We start from the raw sequence: 17,840 nt of genomic DNA, 5'->3' as shown, positions 1-17,840 counted from the left end.
AATTAAAAACAAGCCGAAATCTACCAGAAAAAATTAGTTTCCTCCAGAAAAGAACCTAACCTAACCTAACCTAACCTAACTAACCTAACCTAACCTAACCTAACCTAACCTAACCTAACCTAACCTAACCTAACCTAACCTAACCTAACCTAACCAAACCTATCCTAACCTAACCTAACCTAACCCAACCTAACCCAACCCAACCCAACCCAACCCAACCCAACCCAACCTAACCAAACCTAACTAAACCTAATCTAACCTAACCTAACCTAACTAAACCTAATCTAACCTAACCTAACCTAACCTAACCTAACTAAACCTAACCTCAGGGGCCGTCGTGATTGGTGGAAATAATTATGCTTTTTTTTTTTCATTGGCCGCCGCTTCAGTTTCAAAGAACAGAACCAATCAGCGTAAACAATTAAGCGCATGCTCAGACAATGGTATGTCACGGAGCCCGCCGAGCCGCCGCGAGCGCATGACACCATCAGTGTGCGGCAGGGTTTGATGCGGGAGGCTATTGTCACGGCTGATCACCAAAACACCCAAACACGCTTAAATTAAAAAAAAAAAATCTGTGTCGCCATTCAAAGAGGTTGCACCTAGTATATATGGGGTTCAAATTACTCGTAATCAGAAGCTCTATCTCTTGAAATGGGTAAAAAACACGTAGCTGATTGTGATGAAACTCTGCAGTAATACCTAATAATTATGCTCTCTCTCTCTCTCTCTCTCTCTCTCTCTCTCTCTCTCTCTCTCTCTCTCTCTCTCTCTCTCTCTCTCTCTCTCTCTCTCTCTCTCTCTCTTCGGCGCGAGGAATGACTTGTGTATATTGTTCTCAATAACTATCAGTATCTCAGTATAAGTGAAATCCGTACTCATAGCTTAACACAGATGTCGTTTCGAGCGATAAGTCACTCAGCCATTGTGAATTACGAGTGTGTTGATATATTACTGCTCGTCACTCTTCTTCTCCTCTACCTCGTTTCCTATTCTGTTTTCCTACAAATCCCGACGCGCCGCCTACGTGTCCTTATTCTGTCCAGCAAAGATAAATAACGCAAAGCTAACTTTTTATCTTATATCATCATTAAGCGTATCCATTTCCATTACGATTTTTCCAGCAAAAGTCTCGTTTTTTGCGCCCTTTGGAAACAAAATTAATGTGGTTTGATGTATTCTTTTCTTTTATGTACATTTTTCCAGCAAAATTCAAATTTTTGCAGGCACTGGAAACAAGCTTAATCTGGCTTATTGGGATGATAAATCAAAAGAGGAAAACTGTTCGAAATCAACGTTTTGAACTGATTAATGGATATGGAAAATATCATATTAATAGCAAATATCACCAAGGTTCTTTTACAAACGACTAAATATATTAAAAACAAAACTTATATGTACCAAAAATTATCGAGAAAAAAAAAAAAGGCAAAAGTCAGAAATGAATTAAACAAACACGTTTTCCGCAACAAGCGCCGAACACAGAGAGTGACAAAAGAGGGACACACCGACAGGCGAGGGAAGGGCACGCCGCCCCAACCAACAGGGGTTAGAAGCCTTGCCCGTCAGGCGACCAACCGACGTTCCTCGCAGTGAAAACCTTGTTACGTTTTAACCCAGCTATCCCCAGCAAGAACGCACACAAAAACCAGATTGCACAAGCACGCAAAACTTCCTGAGGGAATGTGTTTGCGTGGACATTTTTCAAGTGGAACTGTGTAAGCAGAGAGAACAATGAATAGTGTTCAGGTGTGTGTAGCCACGGCAGAGGGAAATTTATTCTCTCTCTCTCTCTCTCTCTCTCTCTCTCTCTCTCTCTCTCTCTCTCTCTCTCTCTCTCTCTCTCTCTCTCTCCGACTTTTCATAATTTATTTATTGCTTTATATTTATATGCAAAATTGATGTAGTTTAATGAAACATGGCGTAAACTCATGCACACGCACACACACCACGCCTCCCAACTAACACAGTCTCTCAAAGATGTTCAGCCTGCAGCCTAACCCGCTGCTAAATTGACGAAACTCTGTGACTGCAACTTCCAAACCCAAACTACTAATGAGCCGCACCTCTCAAGCGGCTTGCGCAGTGCTGGGCAGAGCGAGTTAGGTGTTAATGAGCAAGACATGGAGGTTGATGGTGCGTGGTAAGGACTGTTACACTAGTAATATAGTACATACTATGTTACCCGCTTCTAAACTCCTAATGCAACTCTATTATACAGTGCGGTTCAGTGCAAATCAACTAACTATATTTGAGTCTTGTTTTTATCTTCATGTAAGAGAGTACTGGCAAAGGTAAAACAAATCAAATAGGTTCATCGAGATGCCATTTCCTGAAGAAAAAGGGTAAAAAAATATTTAAGTGATAATTTATAGAAGCCAATTGGTTAATAATTCTAAATTACCGATATATTATGTAGGTTAACATAACGCACTTTTTTTTTTTTTTTTGACGGATAAGCTGCAGGTATTTTTCTGAACCACAAGCTGCGATTAAAAAATAAATACCAATGCAGTTCACTCTAAATTACAGGCAACACTTCATGGTCCAGCTTGCACTAAAGAGAATAGTTTACCTTGAGATGAGAAAAGTGTTATATATACTAACATTTTCACACTCAACACATATACAATCACCACATTCCCTCCATCCCTGCATTCAAACACACATACATATCAACATCTAAGACAAAACACACAACCACTGAAAGCCAAGCAAAAATAAGAGGCATAAGACGAAAAGCAATCCTAGGTGATATCACAAGGTCCAACAACACCAAAAAAATAAAATTACCTTATTGGAAGACTGGGGACACGCCGAGGTAAGGAGCGAGATGTAGACAGGGCGCAGTGGCACGTGTTCTGTTGTACTGGACAAGTGATGAGGTATTCTTTCCTGGAAGATTACGAAAAGTACCTATATTGATGGAAGAACACAGAAAATAATAATCAGTAGAGTAAGAAGAGGGAAGAGACAGGGAGCGACGTGCAATAATACTCGTACAATGGGACCGTGCTAGCTTTGGGGGTCAAGAGGCCTTCATGTGCACGCTCTGACGGAATAGGAAAAAAATGGAAGATGATAAAAAGAAAAAAAAATTAAAGGAAATAGAAGAAAGAACACTTTAATAATAGTTTCCATAAGTTTTCATATTACTACTACATTACTACTACTACTTACTACTACTACTGCTACTACTACCATTATCATTATCATTGTTATCATTATTATTTTTTTTCTTTTTTTATTATTATTATCATCATTATTATCATCACCATTATCACAATTGTAAATAATCATCAATAATATCATCATTATTATCATTATTATTATTATTATTATTATTATTATTATTATTATTATTATTATTGTTATTGTTATTATTAGTAGAAGTAGTAGTGTTATTGCTATTATTATTATTATTATTATTATTATTATTATTATTATTATTACTATTATTATTATCATTATTATTATCATTATTATTATCATTATTATTATCATTATTATTATTATTATTATTATCATATTATCATCATCATCATTATTATTATTTTTATTACCATTATCACTATTATCACTATTATTTCTATTATTGCTATTATCATTATTACTATCATTATTATTATTACAATTATCACTACTATTATCAATGTTATCAATATCATTCAGAGAAATATACTATATCACGAAGGAAAACATGTTTCTTTCAGCATCTGGTCTTTCTGTCTTTATGGCGCATTGGCTATGAACATAATATGAGCTCCCCCACCTAATAACAGCACAAAAGGAGCTGTTGAGGAAATAAGGGAAAGGACGTGTGTGTGTGTGTGTGTGTGTGTGTGTGTGTGTGTGTGTGTGTGTGTGTGTGTGTGTGTGTGTGTGTGTGTGTGTGTGTGTGTGTGTGTGTGTGTGTGTGTGTGTGTGTGTGTTAAAATGATAGAGACATACATATCGACAGATACAAAGAGATAAAATTAACAAGAAAAAGACAAAGACACAGAGTTTGGCATATATATAGACAGATGTAACCATAAATCAAGAAATGTATAGGATGTTTTTTTTTATTTACAATACGGTAGGCTAGCCCACCATTCTCCCAGGTCGTGTAACAGTTTCCTCTACACACCAAAATCAGCTGGCAGTTACAGTAGTCTAATTCACATACAATAAAAGGTCTTTGGTTATCATATATCGTCATAAGCCCACCTTTTAGAAAATAAATCTAGTAAAATGTTTGAGTATTTAACATTTCCACTATTTCTTTCTTTATTTATTTATTCATTTATATATCTATGTTTCTACTATTCAAATATACACAAATGAAAATCCCTTATCTCGGCGACCAAACGTAAATAACACTTTTCTAATTGTGCAAATACACACAAAAATATGTGCCAGTTCCATATTTAGGTGTTGATAAATAACTCTTCCGTATGGTTACGTAGGATGAAAAACAGGGGCGCTGTAAGTACTAAGAGCATCATATATGGCTGCTATTCGTCACGCCGCGCACTTCATCACACTTTATCTGGCCGGCAGTAATGAGGAGCAGCCGGGAACGAACGCATGAAAAATACCACAACTAAGTTTACCGTGCTGCTCAATAATGCAAACATGACACTCACGCCGCACTCGCCTATGAACTATGACTCTCATTCATTATTCACTCAGGGATAACGGCAGACTTTGCATAAGCATTTCCCCAACTTATCCCAATTCCACACTAAGAGATTATTCGTACCTGCAAAACACTACGTTGCTCTGGTACTAATGGAAGCACAGGAATACTAAAAATAAATAAATAAATAAAAGCAAAATTAAATAAACAAATAAACAGCCCAGTCTTTCAGTAATATCATTAGAATCATCAGCGTAATTATGTACTCTCATCTTCTTTATGATGATGATGATGATGATGATGATGATGATATCGTGATAACTATTACAAATATTCCAGCAAAGTACGTGCACAGTGTGTGTGTGTGTGTGTGTGTGTGTGTGTGTGTGTGTGTGTGTGTGTGTGTGTGTGTGTGTGTGTGTGTGTGTGTGTGTGTGTGTGTGTGTGTGTGTGTGTGTGTGTGTGTGTAGATATGCAAATACACTCTCATGCAGGTAATAGATAGACAATCACAGACAGATATTCTTTTGGGAAATCTTTTCAATTCCATTCTTTCTAATATGTAGACCTTCTGTTCCAACGGTTATAATGGAATTCTTTCTTTTTCGACCTCGTAATTGGTACCCCTGATAAAGAAGTCCTGCGGGGCATGTAAGAGAGTCACATACTTCATAATGTAAGAGTTCGCCCGAGGAGGAGCGATCCTACAAAATGAGCTTTGGTGAACCGAGAACGAAATTACTGTCGGGGAATGATGAAAGGAGCAGCCCCCACAGAAGCCTCTATGGAGGAGCCGCTGAGCACACAAGTCACAGAGGGTTGCTGGGGGTAATTTGAAGTGCGTCCATTGCAACCAAAGGATCTTAAGCCTGACCCTGAGGACACGTGAATGCCTCGGTGCCACGCTAACTCAGAGACAGAACTCAAGGTCATAATGACGTTCTGCTCCACTGTTTAGGAGATCACTGAGGAGAAATGCTTGGAAGTAAAATCGATCATCACAGAAACACGCATTCAGAGCAAAAAGAGCCACCGATGCAGTGCTCAGAGAAGAGACGGCAGAGGAAGCGGGACGCCGTTGAGTCCCAGAGGAGGCACGCACGGAGGGGAAAGCTTCAGCAAATATTTACCTGAGAAAGGAGAAAGGTAGAGAGGCGAGCGGGAGCGTTGGCTTTCTAATTCCCTTTTAAAGGAATGCCATGAAGACTCGCCCCTCGTGCACAGCGCCAACAGCACGATAAGCGGTATCTTTTCCACCATGAGAAGTCATGACTGACTCACTGTTTGCTAGCGCACTCTCATGCTTTTATTTATTTGGTTTGTTTATTACAAGGAATTTAGAAAAAATGCCTTTTATTTATACTATCCTCTCTCTCTCTCTCTCTCTCTCTCTCTCTCTCTCTCTCTCTCTCTCTCTCTCTCTCTCTCTCTCTCTCTCTATTCATTTGTTGCAATTTATATTTTCATTTTAACACATTGCCCGCGAGCAATGGTACGAGTACAATACTGAGCGGCATTGAATGAAACACAACGCATCTGAAAATGTAAGCCCGTCAAAATCAATGTCGATACAACTTCAGTGTGCCTTAGAGCCAGTCGTTATACTTCCACACAGGTGTACCTTTAGTTATTTTTAAGTATATCTTGGCAGCATCGGTTGTCTGTTGGGTGGGTTTCTCTTCCCTCTCGCCCATGACGACACCCAGCCCAGACCCGTTGCCATCCCTGCTAAGACCACTTCTTCTCTCATTACAGTGATCTAGTGAAGGGAAGGCGACCGCTACTTCTTCCGCGCCTGCGTCTGCTACCTGTGTGTGTGTGTGTGTCATTTCCGACTGCTAGCGTCCCCTCAGCTCATGCTCTACTGCTTTCATTGGTTTCTCTTGTGGACCTCAACACCTCAGCGTGTCCACTCCCTCTTCAAAATTTTTACTCTCTTCTAATAAATCTACAAATTAATTTGACACACACACAATCACCAAGGTCAAACCTCCTTATCCTTCTCCAAGACACTTAGCTTCCGACACCCCATCTATCTACAAGCAAAGACTTCAACACTCAACGTCTTCATCATGTTTGGAATGCTGAATCCCGTCAGTGCCGTGACCAGTAAGCATATTTACATTAACGTTCATATTTCCAATTTTTCATATATCTTTTTTCACATCGATCTTCGGCATGGCTGAGCTCCCGATTGGAATGACCCCCTTATAGCACGGTAACATCCAGTATTTTTTATACTAGTCTCCTCTGCCGATCAGTGTTTCACTTCAAACATTGGTGTCACCTGGGCAGAGAACGAGATTTTTCTAAGTATTTTTCTAAAATTATCTAATTCACCTGTACAGCCTCACCTATTCTCGCTACCTTGCACAGTCTCCTTCGCAGCTTGAGATATAGACTTCCTGTATATGTTCCGCAAAAGCCGTGGTTCTCAAACGTGGATCAAGATACTTTAGGAACTTTAGGACTATTACAAGCACATGATTATTTTTTTGAAGCTGCCACATCAGTTTGCATTTTTTAAAGCTGAATATCGCTGTAACATTAAGCGATGATTAACATCTGGACCCATATAAAACAGAGGTATTAGCAAATGTTGTGAAATAGCTTATGACAAGCTTCCAGATAAACATTAGAGTACAAAACAGGCAAGAATAAAGTTAAAGCGCTTCTGGACTGACGACTCTGACTACCTATCCAAGTGTCAAAATATACATTTTCATGCAGTTCACCTGCATCGCAGTCAAAGAGGAGTATCACCTTGAATGTGCCGTGTTTCAGACGTGCTTGCACACGAAACCCTGAAGCACATAAAAATTTATTCAAAGATATTTGCATAACATATTTATCTTCATGTTGATAAAACAAGAAACTTACTTTTTTCGTGGACAGGAGATAGACGTTGGCCCAGCAAGCAACAGCCATTGCCAAAACACGCATGGCACCCCACGAAGTGGCTTACTTACTTCCACAATATATGAAGCAGTTTACAACTACAATTATCAGTAACTGTGTCCATGTCTCAATCTAGACATGATGGTCAAATGACCAATGTGAAATGATACCCTTGCTTGTCTTATAAAACACTTTGTGAATTATATGACTCACTAGCTGATTTGCCGCTTATACTGCTTACACTCTGCTCTGCAGGAATCATGTACAAGATATGACATGTATGTACTAAGTGTTTGAAAGCCGCTGTGCTTGTGTACCATATTAGTAGTATTTTAGGGGAGAGCGGAGGTCGTGCGTTTCTTTCACCATTTAAGGATTTATGGTCCAACATGTTTGAGAACCACTGCCTAGAGCAATTTTTTGTCACGTTTATACAATTTTACCCTCCTACCATTTAAGGACTTTGACATGGATACTGCAATTTCAAACATCCGAATGCTAGTAAAAGAGGAGACGGCGTTATAATATTGTACTGTTTTTTTTTTTTTTCGAAAATTTGCCGTAGTCCTGTCTTGCACGAGACAAGCACTAAAGCACGTAAGAATAGCAAAAATATGTGGCATGTAAGGAAAATGCTTACTCACGATTTATATATTTGAGCAACGTTGCAAACTTTGCAACATTGTAATAAATGGCAAGAAAAGTTAAGCTGAGAAACTGTAATTTAAATAAACAAGTATAGAGCAAAAATACAATTTATGTCATTATCACAAAGGAAGCCGAGCAGAGGCAGGTTCCATTACATAGCTATTAGGCAGGTGTCTGGTGGAAGTACTGAACAAGTGTTTATTCAGGACAGGAAAAGAAAACCTGGCCACGACTGGAGTGAGACACAAAACAGCCTGGACATCTCACTTTCATAAGTAATGTTGTGTCTTAAGCTACTGTACAATATACGAGAAACAAATGAATTGTATCTACTGTAAAGGTTTATAAAACAGAATATACCTACTGTCATTAATCATATTTGTCTCTAGTTCAACGGTGGTAATGGCAAAGAAACTTGCGCATACAAGTCTGATGGCGTCATACAAAACAGGTATATTTAAGTAAACGCTCCTTAGTGAGACATGGCGGCTTTTCGGACTGGGGACTGTAAGCGGTCTTAGAGCGTGCCTGCATGCCTCGCACGGCTAAGGGAGGAACACAACTGGTGGCTCAGCTCAATCAGCATGCGCTTCTCTTTGCCAGCACAGCATAAGGCTCTTGAATCACCACCAGCGCATGAGGTAGACTAAGATTTATTTAATAATAAGACAATAACTAATCAGTGTCAATTAACAATGATGTCCTGACAGGATACACTTAGCTACTATTAGTAAAACAAGCATTAATAGTTAACAAGCATTACTGGGATCCGCAGAGAATGAAGGCATTCACAGATTGAGGAAACACACAGGGTCTCTGAAGTACTAATTACCCCCGGTCAATATCCGTTGAAAGCTCAAGACACTGCGCCAGCTCTTCACTTGCTATAAGACCATTGTTAGACTCAAATGCATCAACATTAAAACTGGAACAAAGGAAACTACAAATAGCCATAATTCCTACCCATGGCAGCGTCTCTGTAAAACAAACTTGCTTACACCTATGTCTCGTCCCTATCTATGTATGAAATGTGCATTATTAAATTGATTACTTAGCCTTTTCCGGTTATCAACCATTCTGTTGGTGAACTGTTTCTTCTTCAGTTATACACCAATGTTAGTCAACTCAGTCAATACCCCACTTTAACTTCTTCCAGTACGACCGTCAAGACCAAACGGTACCACTAAAATAATAAAGTATTCTTCCTATACTAAAACTATTTCTGTTTCTCTTTCCATTATTACTAACATTATCACCAATACTTCCTTGATGAACACAGCGCCTATCCCTCCTATGAGAGAGTAAATATATTTTACCATCACCACCACCATTAACCATACCACCACAACACTTAAGAAAATTAGTGATAAAACTACTACTGCTACTACCACTTCTACTTCTACTTCTACTACTACTACTACTACTAATAATAATAATAATAATAATAATAATAATAATAATAATAATAATGCCAGTACATCAGCCATAAAATCAGCATATAATCGCATTTCCAAGAGTCATAATTTCATTCATCACTACTCAATACAGGCGGTATCCATCACTAACCACAACCAGCCATCACCTCTTATAACTACCTATCACTTCGTGTCCAGAGTGATCACTTCTCATTTCCATCTCCTGCATTACTATTCAGCATTACTAACCACTGAATTTTTCCCGCATACTCCGCAATGTTGTCTGAGTGTGTGTGTGTGTGTGTGTGTGTGTGTGTGTGTGTGTGTGTGTGTGTGTGTGTGTGTGTGTGTGTGTGTGTGTGTGTGTGTGTGTGTGTGTGTGTGTGTGTGTGTGTGTGTGTGTGTGTGTGTGTGTGTGTGTGTGTTCGCATCTATTGCAAGAGTAAACAATCCTTTCTGATGTTTCTTTGGGAGTCAATTATAGGAAAGGAGATGTTTACTGTCTGAAAATAGGAATAAAAATTATATAATAAATTACTAACAGAGATTGGGGAGAATCAATACCTTTAAAATCAATGAATGATATCTTATCCAAGTGATACGGATTAAGTATACTCACGGAAAATTCAATACGATACAATGATATCCACATTTATCCGTCCTGACATTAGCTAGCGTGAAATTATGACAAGAGAGAGCTCATGATTATTAACAGAGAAAAAAAAAAGTTTATTAACCAAGAATAAGAATATTATCCATATTTTCTTCCAAGTTTGATGGTGTATATACGATTGTAATACAGCTAATGAACCACCATATCCACCGTTAGAAGTAGTAGTAGGAGAAGTAGTAGTATTAAAATAATAACAATAACAATAACAATAATAATAATAATAATAATAATAATAATAATAATAATAATAATGATAAGAATAATAATGTAAAAAAAATAAATAATAATAATAATAATAATAATAATAATAATAATAATAATAATAATAATAATAATAATATTAACAATAATAATAACAATAATAATTATAATAACAATAATAATAATAATAATAATAATAATAATAATAATAATAATAATAATAAAAAATAACATTAATAATAATGGTAACTTAATTGGTCATACGATGGCAGAGAATATAGTCAACTAGTCTTCAATAATTTCTTCACGGTGGTACAATATAATGAAAAACGGATGAATTCCTCCACTGAATTGAAAGAGAACCTAAGAATGCCTGAGTTTATGCCTGACTTCAACTGGGCCGGGAAGCCTGCAGGCAAACTATTCGGATATGGATGATCCTCGTGTAGGATATGAAACGGGCGTCCCGCGAGAAGACTCGAGACATCTCTCTTCTTTCCAGCGATCTCGAAGCTAGTTTACGTGTATACACCTCCAGAGCCAAAGGAACGTGGCGGGAAAAAGAAAATTCCTTCAGAAAAATAAATATTAAGTTAAAAAGCAGCAAATGGCTATAAAGGAAAATACAATGAGGAGGACATGGGAGATGCCAGGACCATCTGGTGTTGGTGGTGCGGGGCCTCCAAACACTCCCACTCGCTCCGGCTCTCAACATTCTATAAAGGAATTCCCGGAGTCTTGCGGTGAAATGCTTTTTTAAAACGTAGTTTGTGGACACATTTTTTTTTGTGGAAGCAGCGTTTTTACATGGGGGGGGCGGTTCCATGTTTTTTCCACAGAACGTTCCCTGTTGATCCTCACACCAGCTGACGGTGTTATAGGATATTGGAGGGCGGGGCTTGCTTCGGATAGGCGAAGGGAAAGAAGAAACCAAGCTTTAAAAAAAAATAACGCAAGCGATACTTTTTTGGTGGGTGCGTGGGGCTGCAGAGCGGACGGGCATTCATTGGGAACATAAAAAGGGAAGGTTCTACTATAGAAAAAACTATATTAATAAGATTTTTTTTACTATCCCTATAAGAGAAAGAATTAATACTTGTTTTGTTCGCATGTAGTTATTCTGAATATGTGTAAATTAAAGAAGAACGATTAACTATGAATCGTACAGATTGATGCAGCGGTTAAATCTTGCTCTGTAGTATATTTATCCTATCATTTTCTTTTTTATTGGCAGCATCATTTATGGTTCCATAGCCATCTGATCTCTTCCAAAGCCAGAGCTCACCTATCCGCTCACTTGATTATGTTCTCCTTAAAGCTTTCGGAGTTCTAAACTTGTGTTAATTTTACGTTTTTATTTATTTATTTTTTCGGTGATGGGAGACTTCAATGTTTTTCTTCTTTGCTATTTGGAAGGTTATAATAGTCACTTTTGTTTTGTTTTGTTCCACATCCTCATCCTTTTTCTGCTTCGTTTAGTTTAAGGGAGTTTGTTTCCAGGCAATATATTTCTGATTCTCTATGACTGGAATTCCTTTTCCCTTTTTTCTGTCCTGTTCTATATTTTCCACTGCTCCTATTTCACTCTCAAAAGTTTTCTCTTAAACTCAGTTTTTCCCCTGTATTTGTTTTTTTTCCACTCGAGTCTAATTTCTCTCACTAAATCCATTCCACTTCTATACTTACTAAGATCACCAATTCCATTACTACATCTCACTATTAGCATCTTTACCACTTACATTCAAAGACAGACATAATAAAACATTAAGATTGCTTTTATTGGAATTTAGCCAGCTTTATTAGTAAAACCGTTTTAGTAGCTCCGATAGCATGGTACTATTAAGAAAAACTAGGGACTATGATGATAAACTAGAAACTGTAAACATGCACACCACTGATAAAGGCATTAAAATGCCGATCCTTTAACGATATGACAATAGTTTTATTCATACAGCATAGCACCTTTGCTTCAAGAGCCATCATCCTTTTCATGATTATGATATAAACAATCTTCCATGTCCATCCTCAACGCCCCTCCCATTATAGATAGCTATTCCCAGTGTGCTCCCACCATTCCTCCTATGCCACATCCCCCGTCATTACAACACCCTCTACGCAACACCCAATATCCCAGTGGCCCCAAGACTATGTCTCAGCACGTAATGAAGATGGATGTCACGCACTTTAGGGAAGATGGGTTCATTAGCCGAGGCGCGAGACTTCCAGGGTGGTGGCGAGCAAGGCTCAGGGAAAATCTTAGGTTGGCAAAGACCTGTCCACCAAGCCTGATGCACTCCATCCTCCTCTACACTTCCATGAACTCTCACGAATTCTTACAAAATTGCATATATATATATATATATATATATATATATATATATATATATATATATATATATATATATATATATATATATATATATATATATATATATATATATATATATATATATATATATATATATACAAGTAATGAAATGCTAGTTGTAAATACATGTGATGACTTACAGCTGAATGAACATAGATTATTTTGTGATAAAAGCAAATTTGTGCAGCATGCAAATCGCAATAACGATACATATATTTCTATGAAATTCCAACAGTAAATCAGTAACCGGTTCGCTTTTACAAGTTATAAAAATATTTTGACTTACGTACATTTCAACAAAGAATTGATGTACACTTCTCTGTGGCAGACAGGAGGGCGATGCCAAATGCAGCCATTCTCAGCACAGGCAGGGGACTCGTAATGGCGTGGAAAAATGCATAATTGTTGATTGAGAGCTTGGGGAGGATGGCGTGATTGAATTAAAATCTGCAAACGTTGTGCGGCAGAACTGTGCACAGAGAACAAGACAGCGAGGAGGGGTAGGGTTGGTGTGGAAGGGTTCGAACTCGAGCGCTGCTACATCCCAACCAGTAACATGAGCGTATTTGCAGTTGAAACCCTTGTGACGCGGCGGTGATTTACAACAATTGGAGCCGCCCACTCGTGGCCACACTCGCCGGGCGGCAAGTGGCCGTTGTGTGTCGAGTGATCACGGGGCGGAGGCAAGAGGATGAGGAGGGGCGTAGAGAGGCCAGCAATTAATCTGGTCAGAGTGCCACCAACGGCCCGTGAACCCAGCCTGACAATGCCTATGAACCCTACCAGGTGGTTACGACATTGGCCTCACTTCCAAGACACAACTGAGCATCCTGATTTACCTTCTCTTGCCATCAAGATTTAGTCAAAACTACTTTTTCTTTGTATTTCTTTGAAGTGGTTGATAATCAGATATCAATATCAGTATATATATATATATATATATATATATATATATATATATATATATATATATATATATATATATATATATATATATATATATATATATATATATATATATGAAGTGGTTGATAATCAGATATCAATATAGTATATATATATATATATATATATATATATATATATATATATATATATATATATATATATATATATATATATATATATATATATATATATATATATATATATATATATATATATATATATATATATATATATATATATATATATATATATATATATATATATAAAGTATATATATATATATATATATATGTATGTGTGTGTGTGTGTGTGTGTGTGTGTGTGTGTGTGTGTGTGTGTGTGTGTGTGTGTGTGTGTGTGTGTGTGTGTGTGTGTGTGTGTGTGTGTGTGTGTGTGTGTGTGTGTGTGTGTGTGTGTGTGTGTGTGTGTGTCAATCTGCAAACGAACGCACGAATAACACATCAATATTTCCACTATTTTCCGCTGTTGTCAGAGGCCCCTATTATAAATCACCGGTAATTATGTTAATAACTTGATTCTCGCCCATCAGCTAAATAAACGGTACACAGTAACCAATTAGCAGTTAGATTATTGATGAGTGTGGGAATAAAATAGTGTTTACTTCCTATCCCAATATATAATGTAATATATATCTGACCCTAAATCATCGGCGACAAGTTATGTGCGCTGCGCTTCACAGGGGCACACGGGAACATCCATTACCTGAAACACATTACCATAGGACCGTATTTCTAAATATTTTGTCACCATATCCCTTACATTTCAACAGGGCCTCGTGAAAGTTACTGCGCAATTTTGAAAGGCATTTCCATTATTATAATAATAACAAGAATTCTGAATCATCAGTAAAAAGATAAAGAAAATTCAGATTAATTATATGTGTAGTTTTACATTGTTGTTGTAATGAAAGTGAAAAAAAAATATTAGAAATATGAGCAAGACCAGAAAAAAAATATATTGTAAGGTGAGAGAAAATCTGGCCAACCTGGTAAGAAAAAAAAATTGTGGTGGCGTTGGGATTCACACGGAGGTAACACAAGGATGTGGCTAGAAATAGGAAGTAGAGTCTCCCTTTACCTACCATTCCTCCTTCCCTTACATCGCCTCATCTACCACCATACCTTCCTCAGTATTCGTTTCCCTTCTTCCCTACGTCTTCCCTCCGTCCACACAACCCACACTCTTCCCACCCTTTTCGCTTACACACCTCTTTCTCTTTCACTGAAACCACCTTTTTCTTAATCCTCACCTCTTCTCCCCTCCGTCTCTCCAGTCTCACCCTCTCGACCTCGTTCCTAACACTTGAGGCATCTAGAATTGCTTCCCTACAACTCTCCATCTTGCTGCCTTGTTGTAAGTCTTTCTTTCTACTCTCAGCCTTTTTTTCTTGAATACATTCACATCATCAGCGTATTTTTGGGGTGTCTATACAGTTCCATATCTTACTTCTCATCTCCATCTCTCTCTCTCTCTCTCTCTCTCTCTCTCTCTCTCTCTCTCTCTCTCTCTCTCTCTCTCTCTCTCTCTCTCTCTCTCTCTCTCTGTCCATCATGACTGCAACGACCAAATCTACCATTTTCTTTCCCCTTACTCGCGACAACCACGTACGTACAAGCACAGTGCATTAAAAAGACTATTCACGAGGTAGCCATGACTGTGGAACCCTCTCCTTCTTTAGCCGAAAGTTAGGCGGCTGCTGTTTTCTGCAGACTTTGCAGGATGACGGCGAAATAGGACAGCATGTTCAAGGCAGCCTGTGATTAGCAGGGTTTTTTTTTTTTTTTTTTATTCTGAAATACATCGGTCAGCACCTCCACTATTTCAAAGACTCTAGCTAAAGTTACACTAATTTTATAGTTTTTTTTTTTTTTACAGTGTTCGTGTCAGATAAACCAAACTTCCACATTATTAACACGAGCAACAGTTTCGTGAATCCCGATAATCATCTATTTGGCTATAGACGATAGTCAAGGTGAAGCAGCAAAGCGTTTGAAAGTAAGGCTGTTACCTAGTGTAGCCAAGAGTGTGATGAAACGATCAGCTTTTCTTTTTTTCGGAATGCGTATTGGCTCCCCTCGTAATCACTTTTCCGGTTTGTAAAAAAAAGTGTAGCTATAGCTCTTGTCAGATTTTATGTTATCTTTCCATTATCGGATAACACACTTGCTTCGGAAAACTTGCACTCTCTTCTTCACCGTTCACTCTTGGTCTACTTACTTTTATCTTTCCTCCCCTCTTTCTCTTGTCTCCCTTGTCTCTCCTTTCCTTCAGCAGCTAAGTGCCATCTATGCCAGCAGCCACCAGGCGGCCTTGTGCTTTTAACATTTCTCCACAATTCCTTTCTTCACTCATCCACTCTTTTATCTCCTCCCCTCTTTGAGCCGCCACCTATCACTATTACTGAGCTAGACCCACGCCTATCTTTTCACCAATAACAGCACCAGCGCACTTTAACTTCCACAAGGCAACTCACAACTTCCAGGAGCATGGCCACACAGGACCGCCTTGCACCCCGCGGCCGACTCTGTTTACACGTATTGAGTAATGCAAACTGTACCGCCGATGGGACCATTTCAGGGATGTTGACTTGACGGAGTGATGGCAGCTAGGAGGAAGAGAGGAAAGAAAGGAGGTGTAGGACAAGGGACAATAAAGTTATTTTTAGTCTCGTTCAGTTAACAACAAGGCGGCCTCTCCTCTTTGTAGTGGCCGCTCGAGGAATAAACACCTTTCTGGCGGCCTCACGTCAACGAAAACACAAAAGCCTACCCCTGTTACGACTAAAAATATTTTTTTCTGGTCTAAAAAAATGAGAAACGTATCTGAAGAAAGAGATTAGAATATCACAGATTCACGGACCAAAGTCTTATAGAGGCGAAAACTAAACACGATTTCTGGTTTTTGGCACCTTTGTAGTTTGAAGAGAAATTGTGTGAAAACACATTCCTAACAACAATACATGGATGTTTGATCTATGTTAGAGCTACGACTATTTACGTAGAAGGTAGTAATAATATGTTTGTATCACTCATCGATCTAATCTCCATCTGCAGTGACTGGTCACGAACACAATGATAAAGATACAATTATCACCTCAGAATAGACATTACAGTATGTTAAAGAAATCTGCATATAAAATTCAAAAAAGGTATCAAGTTCTCAAGCTTTCTTACTTGTTGATAATGAAATTATCTCGATGAATGACACTAACAACACCTGCCTGTTGCTTCCTGTGTTTCTCTTGCAGTCAAAATTTAATATTCAATAGAAACTACTTCTATTAAGCTTCTGTGAGTTCTCTAAAACGTGGGAGAAATTCAGAAAAAAAATACTGCCACTTGGTTATATAGAAGTGGAGGTATCTGGAAAGCCAGACAGCCACGTAGAAGGAAAAGCGAAAGGTTATTCCCTTCTCAGACTTGAGTTAGTCGCTCCGGTAAACACGCGAGGAGACTTCTTTATTGGCGTCACCGAGTCGCGAGGATGGGTTCGATCGCTCCTCACCAAGACCTCAGGAAAAGGATCTGTGACCTCCGCTTCACACCCACACCACCACCGAAACACTTGCAACATTTCTGTGGTTAATAGAAGTACAAATTCATTGAATGTTTTTTTTATTCAGTAACCAATAATAGTAATATACACTTTAAAATACATACCGGAGAAAAGTTTCACACAATAAACATTCGGGCATATTCAAGAAGAAATTCTGATCCTATGTTGACCAAGAGTAAATCAAATAACAAATCCATATTGGTTTAAGTCTTCAATATGATTTATGTTACTGCCAGCAAGACCAAGACATTCATAGTTGAACTCAGACTGAATCGATGGAGTTGAGACAATGAAAAGCATTCTGAAACGGCTTTTTACCTTTCAACACGGTTTTAATGGATGTTAACGAGGATTTCAGAGGTGTTTTCATGATTTTCGACGTGAAAAAGAACCATTAACAATCCCATTGGTCATCCACAAAACTTCTAAAATTAGTCCTTATGAAAGAACAAAGTGATTAAAACAAATCATTGACGTGCAGGTATACAGAGC

The 17,840-nt window shown here is 38.1% G+C and overlaps 1 protein-coding gene and 1 long non-coding RNA gene across 8 annotated transcripts in view; one reads left to right on the top strand and one right to left on the bottom strand.

The window, feature by feature from the left end:
* Nucleotides 1-17,840, top strand: part of LOC123504597 (complexin-like) — a 792,775-nt gene that overhangs the window by 635,641 nt on the left and 139,294 nt on the right. For 2 of the 7 annotated variants that reach the window (XM_045255257.1, XM_045255255.1), the window contains exon 2: nucleotides 6,377-6,730. The exons of the other annotated variants lie outside the window; for them this stretch is intronic. In XM_045255257.1, coding sequence (XP_045111192.1) covers nucleotides 6,694-6,730 — 37 coding nt within the window. In that variant the 5' untranslated portion in view covers nucleotides 6,377-6,693. The remainder of the gene's footprint in view (nucleotides 1-6,376; nucleotides 6,731-17,840) is intronic. 7 annotated transcript variants of the gene reach the window in all.
* The window catches only part of LOC123504599, a 234,131-nt gene that overhangs the window by 141,427 nt on the left and 74,864 nt on the right, over nucleotides 1-17,840 (bottom strand). Inside the window, exon 2 of the long non-coding RNA XR_006674884.1 lies at nucleotides 2,794-2,895. This is a non-coding gene — a long non-coding RNA (uncharacterized LOC123504599). The remainder of the gene's footprint in view (nucleotides 1-2,793; nucleotides 2,896-17,840) is intronic.

Source organism: Portunus trituberculatus, chromosome 16 (assembly GCF_017591435.1).
Source record: "Portunus trituberculatus isolate SZX2019 chromosome 16, ASM1759143v1, whole genome shotgun sequence".
In the NCBI taxonomy this organism is placed as follows: domain Eukaryota; kingdom Metazoa; phylum Arthropoda; class Malacostraca; order Decapoda; family Portunidae; genus Portunus; species Portunus trituberculatus.
The sequence above is the reverse complement of the archived record's forward strand: the minus strand, read 5'-3'. Positions and strand labels throughout refer to the sequence as shown.